Source organism: Bos javanicus, chromosome 5 (genome assembly GCF_032452875.1).
Source record: "Bos javanicus breed banteng chromosome 5, ARS-OSU_banteng_1.0, whole genome shotgun sequence".
NCBI classification, from domain to species: domain Eukaryota; kingdom Metazoa; phylum Chordata; class Mammalia; order Artiodactyla; family Bovidae; genus Bos; species Bos javanicus.
In genome coordinates this window covers 34,745,217-34,769,139 of record NC_083872.1, presented here as the reverse complement: position 1 = coordinate 34,769,139, position 23,923 = coordinate 34,745,217, and the positions used below count along the sequence as shown (strand labels likewise).

At 37.7% G+C, this 23,923-nt stretch overlaps 1 protein-coding gene across 3 annotated transcripts in view; it reads right to left on the bottom strand.

Moving 5' to 3' along the window:
- Positions 1-23,923, bottom strand: part of SCAF11 (SR-related CTD associated factor 11) — a 94,219-nt gene that overhangs the window by 5,114 nt on the left and 65,182 nt on the right. For all 3 annotated transcript variants that reach the window (XM_061416373.1, XM_061416374.1, XM_061416375.1), the window contains exons 8-12: positions 8,214-8,272; positions 7,922-8,031; positions 6,890-6,991; positions 4,035-4,141; positions 688-3,378 (exon numbers count right to left, since the gene is read on the bottom strand). In XM_061416373.1, coding sequence (XP_061272357.1) covers positions 688-3,378; positions 4,035-4,141; positions 6,890-6,991; positions 7,922-8,031; positions 8,214-8,272 — 3,069 coding nt within the window. The remainder of the gene's footprint in view (positions 1-687; positions 3,379-4,034; positions 4,142-6,889; positions 6,992-7,921; positions 8,032-8,213; positions 8,273-23,923) is intronic.

Here is a 23,923-nt window from a genome sequence, read left to right as displayed (position 1 = left end):
CATGAAAAAAATCATGTTACAAATTTCCTTAGAGAAACAAAGAGCCACTGGTTACTGTAAAACTAAATACCAATTAACCTAAACCTATCCAATACTTCAGTTTAATCCTGTCATTCCTAAATAATGTGGGATGATTTTCTAACTGAAATAAATATTCAACCAAAATTATTTTTAAGAATAACTTCACACAATAACATTGGGCAACACTAGCAAAGAATTAGCAGTTCAAGAAACTTACTAGTAAAATAATCATAAAATTTAATTACTAACTTAGAAGGTTAATCACTTTTTAAAATCTTCAACAGCTCTTTTCTTGTGAAAAGTCAAGTCAAATGTTCTTAAGAAAAGTCAAGGAAGAATAAGTCTTTTTTAGCTGAGTGACTTATTAAACAACAATCAAAAAAATTCAAGTGCACACATATGATATAAATGAAATAGAATTTAAATCCTGCATAGAATTATTTCAAATCCCTCTACTGTAGCAAATTATACATAAAATATTTAGGTCTTTGGCAAGGTTGGGGGCAGGCATGGGGTGAAAAAAAATATATTGAAGTGTTTATTACATAAAATGAGGTTCAATTTAACATAATATTATAAACAGAGATCACTTCAATTCATACAAACAAGGTATTAAATTTATAATATCTTTCTTCAAATAAAAGTATTGGTAAATAAACGTGTTACCCTGTTCAGCTGTCTCCTCGTCTTGTCTCATCCATCCAGACTGTGGGCCTGAAGAACTCCTGCCTCGTCGGGAGTAGTAGTTCTGTACATCTGCTGGCAGGGTCTTTCTCACAGCCCAACTCGATGCAGACGTCCACCCTGACCTGTCGGCTGGTGTATCAAAGGAGAACTCTTGCTCACTTTTTCGTTTATAGGGCTGCTGCTCCACAAACTTGAAAGTCTCATTCCCTGAACTGTTTGAATTCCCTGAGAGGGGTTTTCGGTTTTGCCACCTGTTTTCATTTTGATCTGTGTAGGCAAAACCACCTCTGTGGTTACCTCTACCACGGTTACCTCTACCACGGTTAGACATCCAAGCTGAACTAAAGTTTTTATTCCAAGAATTCCCTGAATTCTCATTTCTGTTTTCTTCCCAATTAGAATCTTTTAACTTTTCTGGATTTCTGATCCTCGGATCAGGCCCAGAATTTATTTTTTCTGTTACCCAAGTGGGACAGTCATTTCTATGTTTGTCAGCAGAATTTGAATCATCAGCATCTGTATTAATGTCATTTTTTTCTTTTCTTGTATTTTCATTCTGTTTCTCCGAGTCACTCTTTCTGTATCGATCATTTCCTCGTGGACATCTCCAACCATCGTTTGCCCATCTCTCTTTCCATCGAGGAGAGTAACTGTCCCTGTCATTTCTACCAAATGATGAACCCTTACTTTTTGTTCTAGATCTTGATGGTGACCTTGACCGTGATCTGGATCGAGACCACCTTCTCATTCTCCTTTCTCTATCCCGGTCTCTCCTTGACCCATCTCTATCACTCTCTCTTTCTCTGCTCCGGGACCTGGATTTTTCTCTTGGGGAGGAATCTTTCACTCTGGACTGAGATCTTCTGTTCTCTCTTTTTGGGGAGAGTGACTCAGATCTTTTGCCTTCCTTAGCACTATCTCTTTTTGGAGACCGAGACTGAGATCTCCTCCTTTCTCTTGCACTATCCTTTTTGGGGGACTGAGAACGAGATTTTCTCCGACCTCTAACAGATTCTTTCTTAGGAGACGGCGATCGAGACTTCCTGCTGTCTTTTCCAGTTTCTCTTTTGGGAGATGGAGACTGAGACCGCTTCTTTTCTCGGGCAGTGTCTTTGTTGGGAGACCAAGTTGTAGATGGAGAGTGAAATCTAGATCTTCGCGTACGAGGCTTTTTGGCTTTATCTGTCGCATCCACTGGGTTTTCAGATGGTTGAGATACAGTTTCAACCTTTTCATTTGCAGGATCAGAAGATGACATATTCTTTTGGGAACTGTGCTCCACAGAATTTTCATTTACTTGTTTAGCATCAGCATTTACAGATGGTTCGATTTCAGATTCATTTTGGTCACTGCAAAATGAATCACATTCCATGGGTATCATTTCATTATTGTCCTCACTAAAATGCTTCTGAATCAGTGCAAGATGAGTTTTAGGCAATTCTGTAGATCTGGGATATTCAACCAAAGATTCAGTCTTTTCTTCTAAAGATTTGTCCAATTTGGTGTTAAGATTTTTTTTTAATAAACTATTTTCAGAGTCTTGAATACTACTGAGAGTTTCATTCCCTGAAGTATCACATGTTGCAATTATTTCTGCATCTTCATTTTCAACATGCCCAAGCAAAAGAACCTCTGAACTCTCAATAGATTTTGTGTCCACTGCTTGTATAACTCCACCCTCAGAAGATTCTAATTTGGGACTGTCAATAAGCTGTTCTGTTTTTACTGTAGAATCTCTAGGATCAATAATTTTTACTATAGGACTCTCCATAACTTTTTCTTCATTAACTATTGGCTCTGCATTCTCAGGTAACTCACATAAGTTTGATGCAGATTGGTATACTTCAATTTCAGATCCTGAACATGTAAGAGAATCATTTAGAACATGATCTATACATATATCTGCTTTTATTTCTGATTCTGAAGGTTCAGCTATTGGGTCTTGATTTTCCAATGGATCACTTCCTTTTTTGGAAGTGCTTGCAGAAATCTCACTTTCCAGACATAAAACAGCTTCTATACTCGTATTCTCAACTTTTTGAACTTCCTCCTCCCCTCCAAGTAACACAGGAGGATCTTGGGTATCAGACTCAGAATGTAAAGTTTCTACTCTTTCCTCTGTATCATGGGTCTCGGCGCATTCTTCACTCTCTTTTAATGGCTCACTGCAACTTCTTAAGCCATTAGCAGATTCACTTTCTACATTTATCTGCACAGTGTTAATACTTTCTACATCTGATTGGTGTTCTTTCTCTAACTCAGGTGGTATGTCAGGTTCTGCTACTTCTTCATCAACTGAATCACTGGAAGATGATTTTTCAGGGGGAGGCACAGAGCTTCGAAGTTTCTTTTTCAATAAAGGTAGTTTTCTTCCTCTTCTTACAGACTTCCGTTTTGGAGCCTGCCTTGTTTGCTTCTCTGACTCACCGGAAGAGGAAACACTTACAGATGGATTATTGTTATCCGGGGCATCACACCCAGAAACATTTGATACTGGGGACCTCTGAGACTGACTGACTGGTTCAGCTCTTGTGTTACGTGTAGATCTTCTTGTAGGAGTTGCTGATGCAGGTTTTCGTCTTGATCCTCTGGTGTTTGAGGTACCAGAAGTTTGCTTCTTCTCTTCCCCTTCTTGAGTATGTGCTAATGTATAGCCTTTGCAAGAAGTACCTAACAGTATACAAAAAGGAAAAAATAAATGTATGTTTCATCAAGTGATAAGAATTTGGCTTCAGCTTATTTTAGCATAAAATAGACATCTATAACAGAGTGAAAGCAAAATATACTTGTGAATCAAATTATTAATAAATGCATAGCTACTAACATCTGAGTAATAACAATTTTTGAAAGCTACTGAAATGAGTTATACCAAGATTTGAGTCCATGTGGGCAATTCTCTAGTGAAAAAATCAAAAGAAAATGTTTGGTCTGTTAATTGCCTTTTGCTCTATGAATCACTATTACCTAGGCAAAAGCAGGACACAACAGCTACCCACAAATAGTAAGGACTCGAACTATTTGTTCACAATTCATAGGAAGTATTACTTCTAAAAATCAGTGGTTTGAACACTGACCCCCTAAACAGAAAGGAAACTTCTAATCAGTTCCTCAAAGACATGAAGTTGTAATTTCCTAAAGTAAAAGGATTTTCTAGTTGCAACAATTTTAAAGTCAAGTCACTGTACAAATATTTATAGAAATATCTAGGACTCATTATCTATACCTTATTTTACAGCATTTCTAAGTCATCAAAACTTATACTTTTCATGAGATTGAAAGAGGCTTAGTAATTTTTTTTTAACTAGAAAGAAATTAAAAAACTTTACCAAAATTTTCTAAAGATATGGTACTTGTTGGAAGAATAGTTCTTGGCAACACAGAAGAGATGAGAGGAAGGACTTCTATTTCAATATTCCAGGGTATAAAACTAATTCTGAAAATTTAAAACAAAATAAAGACATTTTTGTTTAAATAATAAAACCAGCAATTTAAAAGTATTAATTTTCCAAATAAGCTAGCAATATTAAAATATAGATGCTTAAATTATTTTTTGCCAAATTGCTAAAAATGTAAATTCAAGGTTACTCATACTAACCAAGATGGCTACCACCTGGCTACAAAAAATAAAAATATAAAAAACCTTCTAAAAGCATGCTTTTTCAATAAATTATTAGCAAAGTATTATCAAGGGCAAATTAATATATAGTAGTTGATTCTCATTTAAATAAGTTAATGCAATTATTTTGTCAAGAATTTTAACTTTTTTTCACTACTTTAAAAATACCAATTTGGATAATAAAATGTAGATAAGTAAAATACACAAATGAAATGTACAGATTTTAAGTGCACAGTGTGATGACTTTTGACCAATGTATATATATACCTGTATAACCACTACCCCAAATAAGAAATAGAACATTTCCACCATCCCAGAAAGCACATTCCTAACCCTTGTTCCCCATCCTATTTCCAGGCAACCAAAAAGATAATTTACTTGAGTTAATCAGATCAAGTTTTAAAGAAATTAGCAAGGTCAAAGGGGAATCAGTCCATAAATAAATAAAAACATAACAAAAACTGAAAGGAAAGCTCTGTCACTTAAATTTTGAATTTTTTGTTAGATTTATGTTTTTATGGCATGTATCAAGGCCAAAAATATCAAAATACATTTTTAAAAAGGAAAAAAGAACCGCAACTGATTTCTATTGCTATGTTATATGCTAAAATTCCTCAATCTGAGGACGACGGCTCTTCAAAGTTCCCAGGATCCCTATGGATGCTCAGTTCCGTGCAGTTCAGTCGCTCAGTCGTGTCCGACTCTTTGCAACCCCATGAATCGCAGCACGCCAGGCCTCCCTGTCCATCACCAACTCCCGGAGTTCACTCAGACTCACGTCCATAGAGTCAGTGATGCCACCCAGCCATCTCATCCTCTGTCGTCCCCTTCTCCTCCTGCCCCTAATCCCTTCCAGAATCAGAGTCCTTTCCAATCAGTCAACTCTTTGCATGAGGTGGCCAAAGTACTGGAGTTTCAGCATTAGCATCATTCCTTCCAAAGAAATCCCAGGGCTGATCTCCTTCAGAATGGACTGGTTGGATCTCCTTGCAGTCCAAGGGACTCTCAAGAGTCTTCTCCAACACCACAGTTCAAAAGCATCAATTTTTTGGTGCTTAGCTTTCTTCACAGTCCAACTCTCACATCCATACATGACCACTGGAAAAACCATAGCCTTGACTAGACGGACCTTTGTTGGCAAAGTAATGTCTCTGCTTTTCAATATGCTATCTAGGTTGGTCCTAACTTTCCTTCCAAGGAGTAAGTGTCTTTTTACTTTATGGCTGCAGTCACCATCTGCAGTGATTTTGGAGCCCGAAAAATAAAGTCTGACACTGTTTCCACTGTTTCCCCATCTATTTCCCATGAAGTGGTGGGACTGGATGCCATGATCTTCGTTTCCTGAATGTTGAGCTTTAAACCAACTTTTTCACTCTCCTCTTTCACTTTCATCAAGAGGCTTTTTAGTTCCTCTTCACTTTCTGCCATAAGGGTGGTGTCATCTGCATATCTGAGGTGATTGATACTTCTCCCGGCAATCTTGATTCCAGCTTGTGCTTCTTCCAGCCCAGCGTTTCTCATGATGTACTCTGCATAGAAGTTAAATAAGCAGGGTGACAATATGCAGCCTTGACGTACTCCTTTTCCTATTTGGAACCAGTCTGTTGTTCCCTGTCCAGTTCTAACTGTTGCTTCCTGACCTGCATACAGGTTTCTCAAGAGGCAGGTCAGGTGCTCTGGTGTTCCCATGCTAAGACTCCAGTTACTGCAGTCACACCGAATCCACTGTCAGCTTCTTCCTACTCTTGACTCGTATTTGTTCAGTCAGGTCTCCTAACAAAAGACTATTTCATCCAGTCTAAGGTGAGATTCTGGAGGACGAAAGAAGCTTGAAAAACACTGTGCAACTTGCACATACACAAAAACATACAGCTCTAAGGGAAAATTTCATATTTTACATATCTGGACTTAGTCTGATTTTACATATTTATATTCCACTGTTACTCCTAGAGGATGAAGGCTCTATACAGAACTCCATTACAGTGATATATAAAAGTTATAGGAATGAATACAAAACTCTGGCAAGGAACTTAATCTTTACAGAGGAGCTTGATTTAAGTACATATCATGTACCTAGCTAGCAATGTGCTAATAGTTTCAAGGCTTACACTAAGAGAGAAAAGGCTAGGCTATATAGAGAGTCATGAATGCCAGGGCAAAGTAGGGACTTGATCAAGCAGTTGTTTAGAATAACACTTCGGAGATGGAAGTGTCATGACAAAAGCAATGCTTCAGCTAACAGCACACACGGAAGACTGGAATGGAGAAAAAGATAACAGAAGGATGAAAGATCTGAATGCTATTACTAATAATGAACCTTATCATTTAGGTGTTCTCCTTGTTAAAGAAATCAAATATTTACATTTATTAAACAAATAAATACAATATTCTTTATTTTTCAAGGGGTTCCTTAAATAGAGACCTTTCATTAGGCATCAGAAACACCAAGGTTTAATTGAACAAAACTGTCTTAGAAACATAACTATTGAATATCTCTGTATGTAAGATATTATTATCTTATGCACACATTAGCATTTAAACATTTTAGTAAACAATTTTTTTTACCTTCCAATTCCAGGTAATGTATCAGGAAACCATGACAATTCCAGTTCCTGTCTCTTCTGCCTAATCAAAGCACTGATCTCATTGACTTCTATAAATTCTGTACTAAAAGATAAATTTTAGATCCTCATCAGAATTCCAAAATTTTAAATTTTAAGTTCAGAATAACAATTGGGTTATATCATAAGTAACAGAAATTTTCAAATCCAGCATTATAAGTAACATTAAAAAAAAGAAAGAAACTTTTTCTATCTAAACACTTTTCAAAATGGACCAATTCCTAAAGTAACTTAAACTTTTATATTACAAATAAAAATGGAACTAATCTGACTTGTAACCACTTTTAAAAAGTCAATTCAGACAAATATTATTATTGAAAAAAAGAAGTAGCGCTATTTCCTTCCCATGAACCAAAGCAAAGAGCAGTTTTAGCCGAAATTCTAAGTGCAATAGTTTGCCACCTGAAACTACGCACAAGACAAAGGAAGAAAATAAAGGAGGCATGGTTATTTTTATAACCCAAAATAGGCAGAGTTCAGTTTTTTAAAAGGCTACTCAAATGTAATTGTTTTCTTTGGTACCTTGCCAGTCTTTAAAGTTAAATCGCAATCTTAATCTGTCTCGTTTATTCAACCAGGTCCATTATTTTTAAACCTCAACTTAATCTTCAAATTCCACAAATATCTACACATTATCTATCATACAGTCACAATGGATTAAAAAATGACTGGGTCTACTCTGAAAGGGTACCCCCATAATTTAACAGCTTAACAACTAACCTACGTCTCTATCATATAAAAACCTTGTGTACAACTTAATTTATTATTAAGGAAAAGGGAAGTCCACAGCAGTCACTGAATAATAGACGGTCACAAAATAAGGTTCTCTTTATTCGCCAAAAGAAACAAAAACAAAAAACAACATGGGCTTTCATAACATTGTTGGGCCAAGTTTAAATTTCTACCAGAAGTTAACTGCAATAAATAAAACATCAAATATATAAAAAAAAATCAATTGAAAGTAAAAAATACTAACCAGTAAGCTGTACGGGAAAAAGAAGATTCTCCAGTGTGACTACTAGAAGAAAAGACATTGGAGAAAAAATTTCTGAAGCACTGATTTGTATATGGATTTGATCTTCGAGGCTAGAAAAGTAAAATGAGGTTGGTGAAACAGCAAAAAAAAAAAAAAAAAAAAAAACACCCTTCTGTAATAGGTAGGACATAGTTACATTTAAATATTTTGATGTACCTGAGGCACCAGAGTTATGTACTAAACAACCATAAATTGTTATTATCTAAGAAAAAATTTTTTTATTTCAACAAACCTTGTTTGTCTTTATTATTGAATTTTTCTTTCCTCCCATTTCACTGTATTTAGAGTTTCCTGCACAAAGACACAAAAAGATCTTGCCTTAATTTTTATTTTAAAAGGTTTTAAACCAGTACTAATACTGGCATATTGATAAGAGAAGGTTAAAATATGTATAAAAATTGCATTTAAAATAATAGTAACTGCATTTATATATTTTCCAAATGCTAGTTTTATCTTGGTAAGCCACAGACAAAAGGAAAATGTAAGAGGCCACAATACAGAAAACTAGTGAAGCATGTAAAACGGCTAAGCTTAGAACATTAAGTACCAAAATTTTAGTCAATATGTTCTGGCACTACGTGCAAACTTAAACTGTCTTATAATATGAAGCATATAAAAGAAATCAATTTATTTAATATCAATACACTTTATATGTCCTTTCCAGTTACGACCTAAACAACAGGCACTATTAACTCACCTCAAGTAGGAGCTGACCAGGGGAACTGAAACCACCAGCCCTTGTCAACCATAAAGTACCATTTAATCACCAACTTCAACAAGTACCCTCACCATCCTCCTCAAATTGTATGGAATTAGGAAAAGTAGAAATCTTATTAAAACAGCTTTCTGCTATAGCAACGTTTTTGGTTGTATTGCTTATGGCTTGGTTTTTGGTTTTACATGTCCATTTCTATGGATACGTTCTTCCAGGTTAAGAAAGATAAAGGACAAATAGCTCCTGCTAACCACAAAAACTGTTAAAGATTACTGCTCTTGGTTTTTCTTTACCATAAAGTCTGTTTTATTAGTCATCACTACTTATGAATACACTTGTCTGCAATACACTGCTGCTGGTACTGCCATTGCTCTCTCCTCAGAACTCTGGGTAGACAGTACAAACGATAACTGGTCTTTCAATCTTCAGCCAAGCTTGTCTCAAAAAGGCCAATCTAACTTTGTTCAAAATAAATCAGCCTAACTGGGAGGCCAAGTTCCTGCTACTGCAAGATTATAAGTATTTTGGGTTTCTTTCATCAGTCCAGTTGGTAATAGCCTACTTTCTACTAAACAGCATACTAACTTTAAGTTACTATACAACAGCTGTTTGGTTTCATGCTATTATCACACATGTCCCACCCAGAACAGCTGTAACAAATGACATTTCATACTGGGGAGAGGACATTTTCATATTGCCAACATCTACTGGATCATCGAAAAAGCAAGAGAATTCCAGAATTCCAGAAGAAGTATTTCTGCTTTATTGACTATGCCACAGCCTTTGACTGTGTGGATCACAATAAACTGTGGAAAATTCTGAAAGAGATGGGAATACCAGACCACCTGACTTGCCTCTTGAGAAATTTGTATGTAGGTCAGAAAGCAACAGTTAGAACTGGACATGGAACAACAGACTGGTTCCAAATAGGAAAAGGAGTACGTCAAGGCTGTATATTGTCACCCTGCTTATTTAACTTCTATGCAGAGTACATCATGAGAAACGCTGGGCTGGAAGAAGCACAAGCTGGAATCAAGATTGCCGGGAGAAATATCAACAACCTCAGATATGCAGATGACACTACCCTTATGGCAGAAAGCAAAGACAATTAGCCTCTTGATGATAGTAAAAGAAAGGAGTGAAAAAGTTAGCTTAAACATTCAGAAAACTAAGATCATGGCATCCGGTCCCATCTCTTCATGGGAAATAGATGGAGAAACAGTGGAAACAGTGGTAGATTTATTTTGGGGGGCTCCAAAATCACTGCAGATGGTGACTGCAGCCATGAAATAAAGACGCTTACTCCTTGGAAGGAAAGTTATGACCAACCTAGATAGCATATTAAAAAGCAGAGACATTACTTTGCCAACAAAGGTCCAGCTAGTCAAGGCTATGGTTTTTCCAGTGGTCATGTATGGATGTGAGAGTTGGACTGTGAAGAAGGCTGAGTGCCAAAGAACTGATGCTTTTGAACTGTGGTGTTGGAGAAGACTCTTGAGAGTCCCTTGGATGGCAAGGAGATCCAACCAGTCCATCCTAAAGGAGATCAGTCTTGGTTGTTCATTGGAAGGACTGATGGTGAAGCTGAAACTCCAATACTTTGGCCACCTCGGGCGAAGAGCCGACTCACTGGAAAGTCCCTGAAGCTGGGAAAGATTGAGGGCAGGAGGAAAAGGGGACAACAGAGGATGAGATGGTTGGATGGCATCACCGACCCAATGGACATGGGTTTGGGTGGACTCCGGGAGTTGGTGATGGACAGGGAAGCCTGGCGTGCTGCAGTCCATGGTGTCGCAAAGAGTCGGACACGACTGAGCGACTTAACTGACTGGGGAAAGGAGTGCTGATGGAGTTCCAGGAATTTATCTTCTTACCCCTCATTATATATTTAAAAGATGATACTGATTTTTTTTTTAAATGATTAAAGAAGCCAGGAATAAAAATGTGATAGGTACCCAACCACAATCTCAGAAGTAACAATTTCATTCAACTAAACCGAGATTTGCTACACTGTAGGTACACTGCAGTTTTTAAGCCCTAAGGGTGCTGAGTTGTTCTCGATCAGGTTTTGTTCACTCAATACTGAAGGAGTACATACAGTTTACACAGCATTCCTTCACTTGGAAGCCTCTGTTGGGAAGCCACCATTTCCCAACGCTCTCTATGGGAAGAACTGTTACTTTTCTGGCCAATGCGAAGTATGAAAATCTAGTCCCAAAGATATTTCACATATTTCTGGCTAATTCTCAGGTAATTATCGAGCAGTTCCAATTGTGGATTTGTCTAAATTGTGGTTTCCTAGAGATCATTTCACATGTTCACTTACTAATCTATCCTTTGGACAACAGTGATACATCTTTTCATATTTATCAAAGTAATGCATATACATACTTTAAGAAGTCAAACAGCACCTCTGGACTTAAAAACATTACAGCAATTCTCATTCTTAATTCAGCTCCACCAAAGCACCCATCACATGTTCATACTACTCTGGGCTTTCCTGGTGGCTCAGACGGTAAACAGGGACACCAAGGTTCAATCCCTGGGTCGGGAAGATCACCGGGAAAAGGGAATGGTTACCCACTCCAGTATTCTTGCCAACAGAACTCCATGGACAGAAGAGCCTAAGGGCTACAGCCCATAGGGTCACAAAAGAGTTGGACACAACTGAAAAAGATATAGACACTACTCTACCTTGTTATTTTTGGTTTCAGGTATTTCCCTTAAAAAAAAAATTTTTTTTTTCTCCAGAAGATAAGACTTCTGCTCTTCCACAAATGTTTTTTACCTGCACTGTGCAACACAAGGAACTGACACCACCAGGGGAAGGACAGAATCTTAACCACTGGATCACCAGGGAAGTCTCCAAATGTTCTTTTTGAAATACCAACATTTGATGTAAGCAATGTTGCATTATAGTAACTATATAAACATTCTCAGCAAGACCATGTATTGAATTACAATTACTTTTTTTGTACAACTTCTTCCTTTTCCTATGGTTAATGATGCCTTTTTCTTGTCTTTCAGTTCAGTTCAGTTGCTCAGTCATGTCCGACTTTTGTGACCCCATGAACCACAGCACGCCAGGCCTCCCTGTCCATCACCAACTCCCAGAGTTTACCCAAACTCATGTCCATCGAGTCAGTGATGCCATCCAGCCATCTCATCCTCTATTGTCCCCTTCTCCTCCTGCCATCAATCTTTCCCAGCATCAGGGTCTTTTCAAATGAGTCAGCTCTTCGCCCGAGGTGGCCAAAGTATTGGAGTTTCAGCTTCACCATCAGTCCTTCCAATGAACACCCAGGACTGATCTCCTTTAGGATGGACTGGTTGGATCTCTTTGCCATCCAAGGGACTCTCAAGAGTCTTCTCCAACACCACAGTTCAAAAGCATTAATTCTTCGCCGCTCAGCTTTCTTTATAGTCCAACTCTCACATCCATACATGACCACTGGAAAAACCATAGCCTTGACTAGCTGGACCTTTGTTGGCAAAGTAATGTCTCTGCTTTTTAATATGCTGTCTAGGTTGGTCATAACTTTCCTTCCAAGGAGTAAGTGTCTTTTAATTTCATGGCTGCAGTCACCATCTGCAGTGATTTTGGAGCCCCCCAAAATAAATCTACCACTGTTTCCACTGTTTCTCCATCTACTTCCCACGAAGTGATGGGACCAGATACCATGATCTTAGTTTTCTGAATGTTGAGCTTTAAGCCAACTTTTTCACTCGCCTCTTTCACTTTCATCAAGAGGCTCTTTGGTTCTTCTTCACTTTTTGCCATAAGGGTGGTGTCATCTTGTTTTTATGTTGTATTATCTGTCATTAATTGAACTAACTCTACAACAAAAGTATAGATCTCTTAATACATTCAAATACATCAATTCATCCATCAGGTTTGTTCCTCATTCTCTTGGAAACACTTTTCCTCTGCCCTGCTCCAATTTGAACTGGTAACTCTCTAAAAGCTGCTGCTCAACTGTCATTCTGGGACTGTCCTCTATTACAATCCCCCCTTTTACCTGGGTCAGAACGCATTTTCTTATGGTTTTTTCCCTCCTTTTCTGTTTCTTTTAGGAACTCATTTTTCTGAGTCTCACATTGTTCCTTTGTTTACTTTCTCATTAAGTGACACAGACATATCCTCCAGTATAATGAGAAAGGATGTTTGAGAGTGAATTTTTGGGCTCTTAATGTATTTAAAAACATCTTTATATTGCCCTAACACTTGACTGATGGTTTGGTTGTATATTAAATTTCTAGGATAATAATTAAGGTAGTGCTCCAAGGCTTCACCTGTTATTGGCAACATTCTTTTACACATGGTCTGTTTTCTCTCTCTAGAAACTCTTCAAATATATGCAGAGTCTAGAATTCTATCAGTGTAGTTCACTCCTTGTTTACAACTCATCTTCTACTTCCATTCAACTTTTTAAGCTTCAGCTATAATATTCTTAATTTCCAAAACTTTTCTTATCTTAGTCTTTTCTTACCTCATTAATGAAATATTCCTTCTCTTATCTCTGAGGATATTAATTTTCACATAACTCCCTGTTGCCTAGCACTGGGTTTGTTCCATCAAGTTCCTTTTCTTTGTCTATGTGTCCATCTCTATTACCTGGAGGCTCCCTCACTCTCTGGTGGTCCCTGACTGTTTGTGGAGCACTAAGATACTGACTGAGAACAATGTGGATGCGTGGTCAGTGCCTTTCAATGGGTTTCACTGTAGGGTGATAAAGCAGAGAGACCTGGCTATTTCATTCAAAAATTTCCAAATGGCAGTATCTCCAAGTCTTTTAAAGCAGGCGCAGTATTCTGGAAGATATCAATACCTTCTATCTTTTTCACTTTAGGAACAAGCAACACTGCAAGAGCTTTGGGAAATGATCATAGGTAGGGAGGTAGAGACCTCAACATTTGCTTGAATTTCCTTCTCTTTACTCTGTTGTTTCCTCTACCCTCATTCGTGCTCGAGTTTAATCTGATTTAATTACTCATTTAGAGAGTAAGCCTCCTGTTTGCTTGGGTAGACTCCCTTACCCTGTAGAGCCAAAAATCTGCAGGATAAACTGCTCCTTTAAAAATTTTAACCAATTCTGTTTTCAGCACCACCCCCTACACCTGCTTTCAGATATAACGTAGGTCCCCAGACCAAAGACTAAGGTTCCACGGTGTGTGAACTGATTTGATTCTCAATGTCACTCTCCATGAGAGGTTTGGGTTTCAGCTTTCTACTAAGACAGTTTACTATTAATATGCACCTCAAACAACCATTTACAAGCTTCTATTTTATGGACATCTTTCATCAGCTGTCCTCTCCAGTTCTGTTTTGTGGCTTAAATTTTTATTTTGATTCCTTTATGGTCTTTTCTATAGGGTTCTGAGAGGGATCAGAGAATTAAACAAGTGCTCAATCTGTTATGCTTACCTGAAACTTATTTTTTTTAATTTAGTGTATCTGAAAAGACGTTTCAATGACAACATCTTTTTCTGTAAAACAAACCAGTATAATAAAGGCTCTGATCTTAGAGCCCAGTAGTACTTGGCAGGTACCCAATTAAAATTTGATTAATTGATTCCAAATTAACAGAGTCATAATTACATGGATTTAGTATGTACTTAGGGAAGTAGTCCATTAAGAAATGTCTTAAAAAGGGATACTTTTTATAAACTGTATCAGTTATAAACTATTAGCCCAAATCAAAGACTATTATGTTCATTCCAAGAACAGGGGAGGTATTAAAAAAAAAAAAGAAGTATAGAAACTCTCAGTTATCTAGTATGACTAAAGAACGAGAGTGACATTTTCTTATCAGATTTGTCAAAAGGTATGCTAACATTTTACAATACAGTGAGACAACACCATGTTCACTAAATGAAGAAAGTAAAGTTTATACAATTATATCAGAGTCACAGATGATTTAATAGAAAAACTAATACAAAACCCAAATGGCTCAACTTCCAAAAAAATTATCTATTAGGCCTGCTGGAGTTTTAACTAATGTTATTCTAATAATTTCTAATCCAAATAAAAGAATTTCACAATTTCATACACTCTATTCATTAGTTTTAGTACATATCATATAAAGATAATAACCTAAAGGAGAAAGTCACACATGAATATTCAAAGAACAGCCCCTCCTCACTTTGAAAAACTTGAAAAAATCAGATACTAAACCTCACTGCTTCTGAAATCTACCATTAAAACACAATATTTCCTCAAGAAGTTCTTTCATAAAAATAAATTTAAATTGTCCTTTGGGCAACCATGGTTCCTACTCAGTCTAACTGGATAAATACATTAAAATGTACTTAATTTGCACAACTTCCCACTAATTCTACCTTCACCATACCTTTCATCTTAATTCCTTTCTCAGTTCAAATGCCTACATTTAAGAGTCCAAGGTTGCTTCCTTCTTGCATGACAGATTCATTAGTGCCCCTCAACTTTTGAGACAATTACGAGTAACACTTACAGATTCTCTTAATTTTCTAATGAGGCCCTTTGTTAATAAAACAAAGTGCTAAGGTTTCTAAGAAACCTCATAATTAATGCAAAAATTCAAGGTTAAAACTCAAGCTCTACAGCTATTCCTGAAGCTATGATTTACAAACTTAAGTCTAAGAAATAAAAAACTATTATCTATTACATTTATGAAAGGATACACAAAATAAAGTTAACTGGTCTGCTAAGTAGGGAGCAGACATTCGGCTCTTTATATCAAGCCATTAGAAAAAGGCAATAATTTGAATTATAAAGATTGTAGACAACCTCAAAGTGAGAGGCTTATGGTGAGTAACAAAATCATGCTTTAGCAATATTCCATAGTGGGAAGAGGCATTAGACATGGAGTAGAAGACTGGATCAAATTCTGTCTGCTCCAACTCTGTGATCTGGCCAAGATATTTAGCCTTTTAAAACTGTTTTAAAGTTTATAATTATGAATGATTTTGAACATTCCACAAAGTATTAAAAATTACACCTACAGAACAGTAACTGTTAACTTTTAGTTATTTTACTTTTATATTCATCTCTTTGTTTCTGCTGTTTGTTACAGGCATAGATCAGTTACCTTTTTATTATCAGGTAGTTATAGCCAAAGACAATCAAATACTAAGTACTTAACTACCATTACTACCTTGATACTCTGGAAAATGCCACATAGAAAACAATCACTATTCACAACTTTAAAACTTACGAGAAAACACACACACACACACACACACAAAAACAAGCTAATATACTATATTTCATTCAAGTTTATTTTAAGAACTTGAATTATTTATGTACCATTATGAGAGGATAATGGCCAATTAAACTCTCAGGGTACATTTTTTTTTAATTACAGAAAATTTCACACACAAAATAGAACATTATAATGAAATCTGATTATACCCATATCCCAGTTTCGCAAACTATAAACATCCTATCATATTCATGCATATCTATTTCAGTAGATAACTAACTTTAAAAGATGTGTTCTGTGGGGGAAGATATCAATAAACAAAATACATCCAATAACTCCTTATTACCAAATACCTAATCTTCAATTTTCTCCAACTGTCCATAAAGTTATCTTTTACTTTCCTTTTACAACATATTAGAATAAGGATCCAAATAATCCAGTTGTGACTGGTTCAATGTTTCTATCATCTCTTTTAATCCACAGGCTCCCACTCCCACTTCTAAACTCTCTCCAATTTTTTGACAGAAGAAATCAGGTCATTTGTCTGTGGTCTCTATGTTTTGCTGATTTACCTCCTTGTTGTCACTTAACATGCATCTCAGTCTCTGTATGTCTTATAAATTAGTAGTTAGATTTCTTAACTGGATGCAGGTTTTGTTTTTTGGGTTTCTTTTTCTTTTTTTCCTTTCATCACACTATTGCATATCTGTACTTACTTCCATAAGGAAATATTTAATAACAGCTTCCCTGATAGCTCAGTTGGTAAAGATCCACCTGCAATGCAGGAGACCCCGGTTTGATTCCTGAGTCAGGAAGATCTGCTGGAGAAGGGATAGGCTATCCACTCCAGTATTCTTGGACTTTCCTTGTGGTTCAGCTGGTAAAGAACCCACCTGCAATGTGGGAGACCTGTGTTCGATCCCTGGGTTGGAAAGATCCCCTGGAGAAGGGAAAGGTTACCCACTCCAGTCTTTTGGCCTGGAGAATTCCATGGACTGTATACTCCATGGGGTCACAAAGACTTGGACACAACTGTATGACTTTCACTTGCACTTACTGATCACTGCCTAAATGCTGTGATGCTCATTTACAAAATGCTGATGTTCAAATTCCATAATTTTCAATTACTTGCTGAAATATTTCTATAAGAAATGAACTTTCCTTTACCTTGATGTACATTTTCAATTACCTTGATGTATAGCTTATATAAAAAAGGCAAGGTAGATGTTTGTATCTTTTTTCATATATTGGCTTTAAAAATGAGTCTAAACCAACACAATGTTATAAAGCAATAATCCTCCAATTAAAAAATAAATTTAAAAAGTGAGCTAACTTCCTAGCATCCTCTAAAACAGACCAATTAGTCTGCTTATTTACTTACTGATAAGGTAGCATGATGAACTCATGAACTTTGACAAATCTGACAGGTTTCAATGACTGTCCCTCTTCACAGTTACTGAATATTATTACCCCTTTTGATGCTTAAATTGTTCCATTTTTGGCTAGAAGGAACCCAATCTATTGTTGATTCTTATTAAATCTATAGTTGATTCTTGTTCAATGCATTGTTGATGCTTGAGACTTTTTGTTATAATCCTAGCACTGCTTTGAAAGTTTCCTTGAGCTCTATTAGAAAGACAATGTTCGAGGCATATCTCATTTATTTACTACCTCAAACCTGGAAACATTTATTTATTTCAAGGAGCCCTGGTTCTTTTATTTGGAAAACACAAACTGGGCATCAGAACTGGGTCACAGTGTTTTCTTACCACTTAGAATTTTTCTGAATTACTGAAAAAGCCCTTTTGGACTATGCAGTGGGTTGAAAGTGTCACCACCCCCCCCAAAAAAAAAATTCATGTCCACCTGGAACCTCAGAATATGACACTTAGAAATACAGACATGGCATACACAATTAAAGAAAGATTGACATGAGATCATACTGGATTAGAGTGGGCACTGAAACCAATGAGTATGTCCTTATCAGAGACAAAGAATGATAGAGACACACAGAGCAGAAAACCATAAGAAGACAGATGCAGAGATTCCAGAGATGCAGCTACAAGTCAAAGGATGTGAAGGACTGCCAGGAGCCACCAGAAATTACGGCAAAAGGCAAGGAAAGAATCTTCCCTAGACCCCACAGAGGGAGCAAGGATCTGCCAACACCATGACTTCAGACTTCTAACCTCCAGGGGCGGTCCTAAGATGGCGGAGGAACAGGACGGGGAGACCACTTTCTTCCCCACAAATTCATCGAAAGAACACTTGAATGCTGAGCAAATTCCACAAAACAACTTCTGAATGCTGGCAGAGGACATCAGGCACCCAAAAAGGCAGACGTCTAACCTCCAGAACAGTGAAGAAGTAAGTTTCTGTGGCCTCAAGTCACCAAGTTTGTAGTGAATTCTAATAGCAGCCCAAGCAAACTAATGCAGACATAGTTTCTTTTTTAACTAATAAAAATGAATATATGAGTACATAATAAATTGGTTAAGGCTTCATAAACCTTCATTAATGCAGAATCCAATTTTTTCTAACTACTTTTCATCCCAAGTTTGTTGATAACCATTTTTCCAACAGTATCATCCTCTATGCTATCCAGAACAGTGGTGATTTGCAGAAAATATAGTCAATAAATACGTAATATCTTTGTATAATGACAGTTGGTAAATGGACTATCATGGTGATCATTTAAAAATGTACAGACATATCAAATAATTATGTGTGTACCAGGAACTAACACAGTGTTGTGGGTCAACTGTATTTCAAAAAGAAACGATCAAACTCAAAGAAAAGAGATGGTGGTGACAGGCAGTGACAGGAGGAGGAACTGATGAAGGCAGTCAAAAGGTACAAACTTCTAGTTGTAAGTACTAGGAATGTAATGTACAAGCATGATAAATGTAATTAACACTCCTGTATGTTATACCTGAAAGCTGTTAAGAGAGTAAATCCCAAGACTTCTCATCAGAAGGAAAAAAATTTTTTTATTTCTTTTATGTTGTAACTATATAAGATGAGATGATGGATGCTTACTAAACTTTCTGTGATAATCATTTCATAATTTTCAGTTCAGTTCAGTCGCATCCGACTTCTCCGTCTATCACCAACTCCTGGAGCTTACTCAAACTCATGTCCATTGAGTCAGTGATGCCATCCAACCATCTCATCCTCTGCTGTTCCCTTCTCCTCCTGCCTTCAATCACTGCCAGCATAAGGGTCTTTTTCAATAAGTCAGTTCTTTACATCAAGTGGCCAAAGTATTGGAACTTCAGCATCAGACCTTCCAATGAATAGTCAGGACTGATTTCCTTTAGGATGGACTGGTTGGATCTCCCTGCTGTCCAAAGGACTCTTAACAGTCTTCTCCAACACCACAGTTCAAAGCATAGATTTTTCAGCACTCAGCTTTCTTTATAGTCGAACTCTCACATCCATACATGACTACTGGAGAAACCACAGCTCTGACTAGATGGACCATTGTTGGCATAGTAATGTCTGCTTTTTAATATGCTGTCTAGGCTGGTCATAACTTTTCTTCCAAGGAGCAATTGTTTTTTAATTTCACGGCTGCAGTCACCATCTGCAGTGATTTTGGAGCCCCCCAAAATTGTCAATTTTCCCATTGTTTCCCAATCTATTTGCCATGAAGTGATGGGACTGGATGACAAGATCTTAGTTTTCTGAATGTTGAGTTTTAAGCCAACATTTTCACTCTCCTCTTTCACTTTCATCAAGAGGCTCTTTAGTTCTTTGCTTTCTGCCACAGGGGTGGTGTCACCTGCATATCTGAGGTTATTTGATATTTCTCCTGGCAATCTTGATTCCAGCTTGTGCTTCATCCAGCCTGGCATTTCACATGATGTACTCTGCACATAAGTTCAATAAGCAGGGTGAAAATATATAGCCTTGATGTACTCCTTTTCCGATTTGGAACCAGTCTTGCTCCATGTCCAGTTCTAACTGTTGCTTTTTGACCTGCATACACATGTCTCAGGAGGCAGCAAGGTGGTCTGGTATTCCCATCTCTTGAAGAATTTTCCACAGTTCGTTGTGATCCACACAGTCAAAGGCTTTGGCGTAGTCAATAAAGTAGATGTTTTTCTGGAACTCTCTTGCTTTTTTGATGATCCAACAGATGCTAGCAATTTGATCTCTGGTTCCTCTGCCTTTTCTAAATCCAGCTTGAACATCTGGAAGTTCACGGTTCACGTACTGTTTGAAGCCTGGCTTGGAGAATTTTGAGAGACTTCCCTGGCTCAGACGGTAAAAGCATCTGCCTACAACGTGGGAGACCGGGGTTTGATCCCTGGGTAGGGAAGATCCCCTGGAGAAGGAAATGACAACCCACTCCAGTACTCTTGCCTGGAAAATCCCATGACGGAGAAGCATGGTAGGCTACAGTCCATGGGGTCACAAAGAGTCGGACACGACTGAGTGACTTCACTTTCACTTTGATAGCATGTTAGATGAGTTCATTTGTGCGGTAGTTTGAGCATTCTTTGGCATTGCCTTTCTTTGGGACTGGAATGAAAACGGACCTGTTCCAGCCCTGTGGCCTCTGCTGAGTTTTCCAAATTTGGTAGCATATTGAGTGCGGCACTTTCACAGCATCATCTTTTAGGATTTGAAATAGCTCAGCTGGAATTCCATTACCTCCACTAGCTTTGTAGTGATGCTTTCTAAGGCCCACTTGACTTCTCATTCTAGGATGTCTGGCTCTAGGTGAGTGATCACACCACTGTGATTACCTGGGTCATGAAGATCTTTTTGTACAGTTCTGTGTATTCTTGCCACCTCTTCTTATATCTTCTGTTAGGTCCATATCATTTGACTTTCATAATGTCATTATATGGTATACCTTAAACTTACACAGTGTTGTAAATGGCAATTATATCTCAATAAAATTGGAAGAAAAAAAACAGTGGTGATTCCTCAGGAAATCCATTAAGAACTAAATTATTGGTATTGGCCTTTTATACTGGTTTTGCAATTAAGTTTGTGGGCTGCAAAGGGTCGGACATGACTGAGTGACTTTCACGATGTAGAATTACCCAACTTATGACTTTCTTAGGATTGCTGGCACATATGTCTGATGAATTTCCCCCAGTTCTCTCACTTTCAATTAGGGGTCCTAGGGGTTAAGAAAATTCCAGAATAATCTATGAATTCTTTTTCCAAGTTTTTGCTATCTATTCTCCAGATTTAACGGCAGAACTTTGTATGTTCATATAGTCACAAGCAGTGGCAACTATCCAGATGCGCAGTCAACAGTGATCATACAAGAAAAACAATTAGAATCTCACTTTAGAGATGTCAGAATGTGAAACTGAAACAAAAAAACTGGGTTCTCAGAATTGATCAAATATGCTAAATGAGTCAGAAGACAAAAAGAAATATAACCTAAGATAGACAGCTCTAGAATTTTTTTAATAGGTTCTTGACTTCCTATCTTTTTAGAGTAACTTTTACCAAGCTGTCTTCCTAAAATCGTTTCACCACATTGTAATTCAGTGAAAAAGAAACCTTGTTAATGGTATCTTTTAATGGTATCTTCTTGCACAGCATTATTCCTTACAGGGTTTTCCTGGAGGCTCAGTAGTAAAGAACCCGCCTATTAGTGTACGAGACACGAGCTCCATCCCTGATCCAGGAGGACTCCACGTGCCACGGAGCAACTAAGCCTGTGCTCCACAACTACTGAGGCACACAGCTCGCTGTGCTCTACAGCCTGGAAGCCGCAACTACTGAGCCCATGCACGGCAACTACTGAAGCCCACACGCTCTAGAGCCCATGTTCTGCAATGAGAGAAGCCACTGCAATGAGAAGCCTATCAACAGCAACTAGAGTGTAGACCCCACTTGTGGCAACTACAGAAAAGCCTGCATGGCAATGAAAATCCAAGATCGTCAAAAATAAATAAAATTATTTTAAAAAATTACTCTGTATAAGATAATATGCAGAAATTTCAGCTTTATTGCTCAACTCCCTATGACATCTTCAATCTTCCTCTCCAGTCTTATTTCTGATCATAGTCTTTAACATTTTTGCCTCAATTCAAGAGTGGGAAAAGAAATGAAAACTGGAAGAAACCATCAATTAGACTTAGAAGCCAAGAACAAATTCACACATGAACATGAACCAATTATACTAAAACAATCTAAAGATGAAAAAATCTTGTTTGCACATGGCATACAAACATCCATATTTTTTCAGAGCATCTCTACTTGTCCAAAAGACAATTCTTTATTATATCACCCCAAACACTCTAACAGCCTTCCCCAACTCAGCAACTGGCAATGCCATTTTAATAGCTGCTCAGGTCAGGACTTTAGTGTCACCCTTGACCTCCTCCTTTCTCTACCTCACATCCTTTCTCTACCTCACATCCAATCCACTAACAAAATCCTTTTAAGGAGCTTCCCTGGTGGCTCAGATGTTGAAGAATATGCCTGCAATCCAGGAGATCCAGATTCGATCCCTGGAGAAAGGAATGACAATCCATTTCAGTCAGTATGCTTGCCTGGAGAAGTCCATGGACAGAGGAGCCTGGCAGGCTACAGTCCATGAGGTAGCAAAGAGTCGGACACCACTCAGTGACTAACACTTTCACTTTCTTTCATTGAAGTGCAACATTTACAGAACTGAGCCATTTATCAATGAGTACCCAATATCCATCAACTCCATCCAGAGTTGTTAAGACATTTACTCATGATTACTTAAATATTAGTACTCTTATTCTACCCACTCATAAAGTATTAAGCAATATTCTGCCTTTTAGATTCAGATTTAGTGAAAGTCACTCAGTTGTGTCCTACTCTTTGTGACCCCATGGACTGTATAGTCCATGGAATTCTCCAAGCCACAATACTGGAGTGGGTAGCCTTTCCCTTCTCCAGGGGATTTTCCCAACCCAGGGATTGAACCCAGGTCTCCTGCATTGCAGGTGGATTCTTTACTAGCTGAGCCACAAGGGAAGCCTTGGATATTTAGGATATTCTGCCTATACTAAACCAATTACTTCAGGCATCCTAACATACGTAGACATGGCATTAAGTTACAGGCCTTGGAAAATGTTAATCTTTTGGCAGGAAATAAATTTTTATCAGCTATTCAATATTTGGGCTTCCCAGGTGGTGTCAGTCATAAAGAACCTTCCTTTAAGGGATGTGGGTTTGAACCCTGGATCAGGAAGATCCCCTGGAGAAGCATGGCAACCCACTCCAGAATTCTTGTCTGGAGAATCTCATGGACAGGGAAGCCTGGTGGGATACAATCCATAGGGTTGCAAAGAGTGAGAGACAACTGAAGCAACTTAGCACACATGTATTCAAAATTTTAAAACTCCCAACAAACAAAAGTCTAGGACAAAGAGCCTTCTCAGATGACTACCAGCACAGAGAAGAGTTAACATCTATCCTTCTCAAACTATCCTGAAAAACTGCTTTCAAGCCAGTACTACACAGCCAGCAACCTTCATACCAAAACACACAAGTGAAAATGAAAGTCACTCGGTCATGTCCAACTCTTTGTGATCCCATGGACTATACAGTCCATGGAATTCTCCAGGCCAGAATACTACAGTGGGTAGCCTTTCCCTTCTCCGGGGGATCACCCCAATCCAGGGATTGAACCCAAGTGTCGTGCATTGCAGGGGGATTCTTTACCAGCTGAGCTACAAGGGAAGCCCAAGAATACTGGGGTGTGTAGCCTATCCCTTCTCCAGATCTTCCCGACACAGGAATCAAACCAGGGTCTCCTGCACTGTAGGTGGATTCTTTACCAACTGAGCTATCAACAAAGAGAGAACAAAAAAAATTACTCCCAGTATTGGGAGTAATTTTGGGTGGTGAACATCCACCCAAAAATACTCAACAAAAAAGTGACAAACCAAACTCAACAGTACTTTAAAAAGATTATATGCCATAATCAAATGGGGTTTATCTCAGGGATAAAAGAATGGTTCAATATCCATGAATCAATCAATGTGATACTCATTAACAAACTAAAGAATAAAAACCATATAATAATCTCAATAG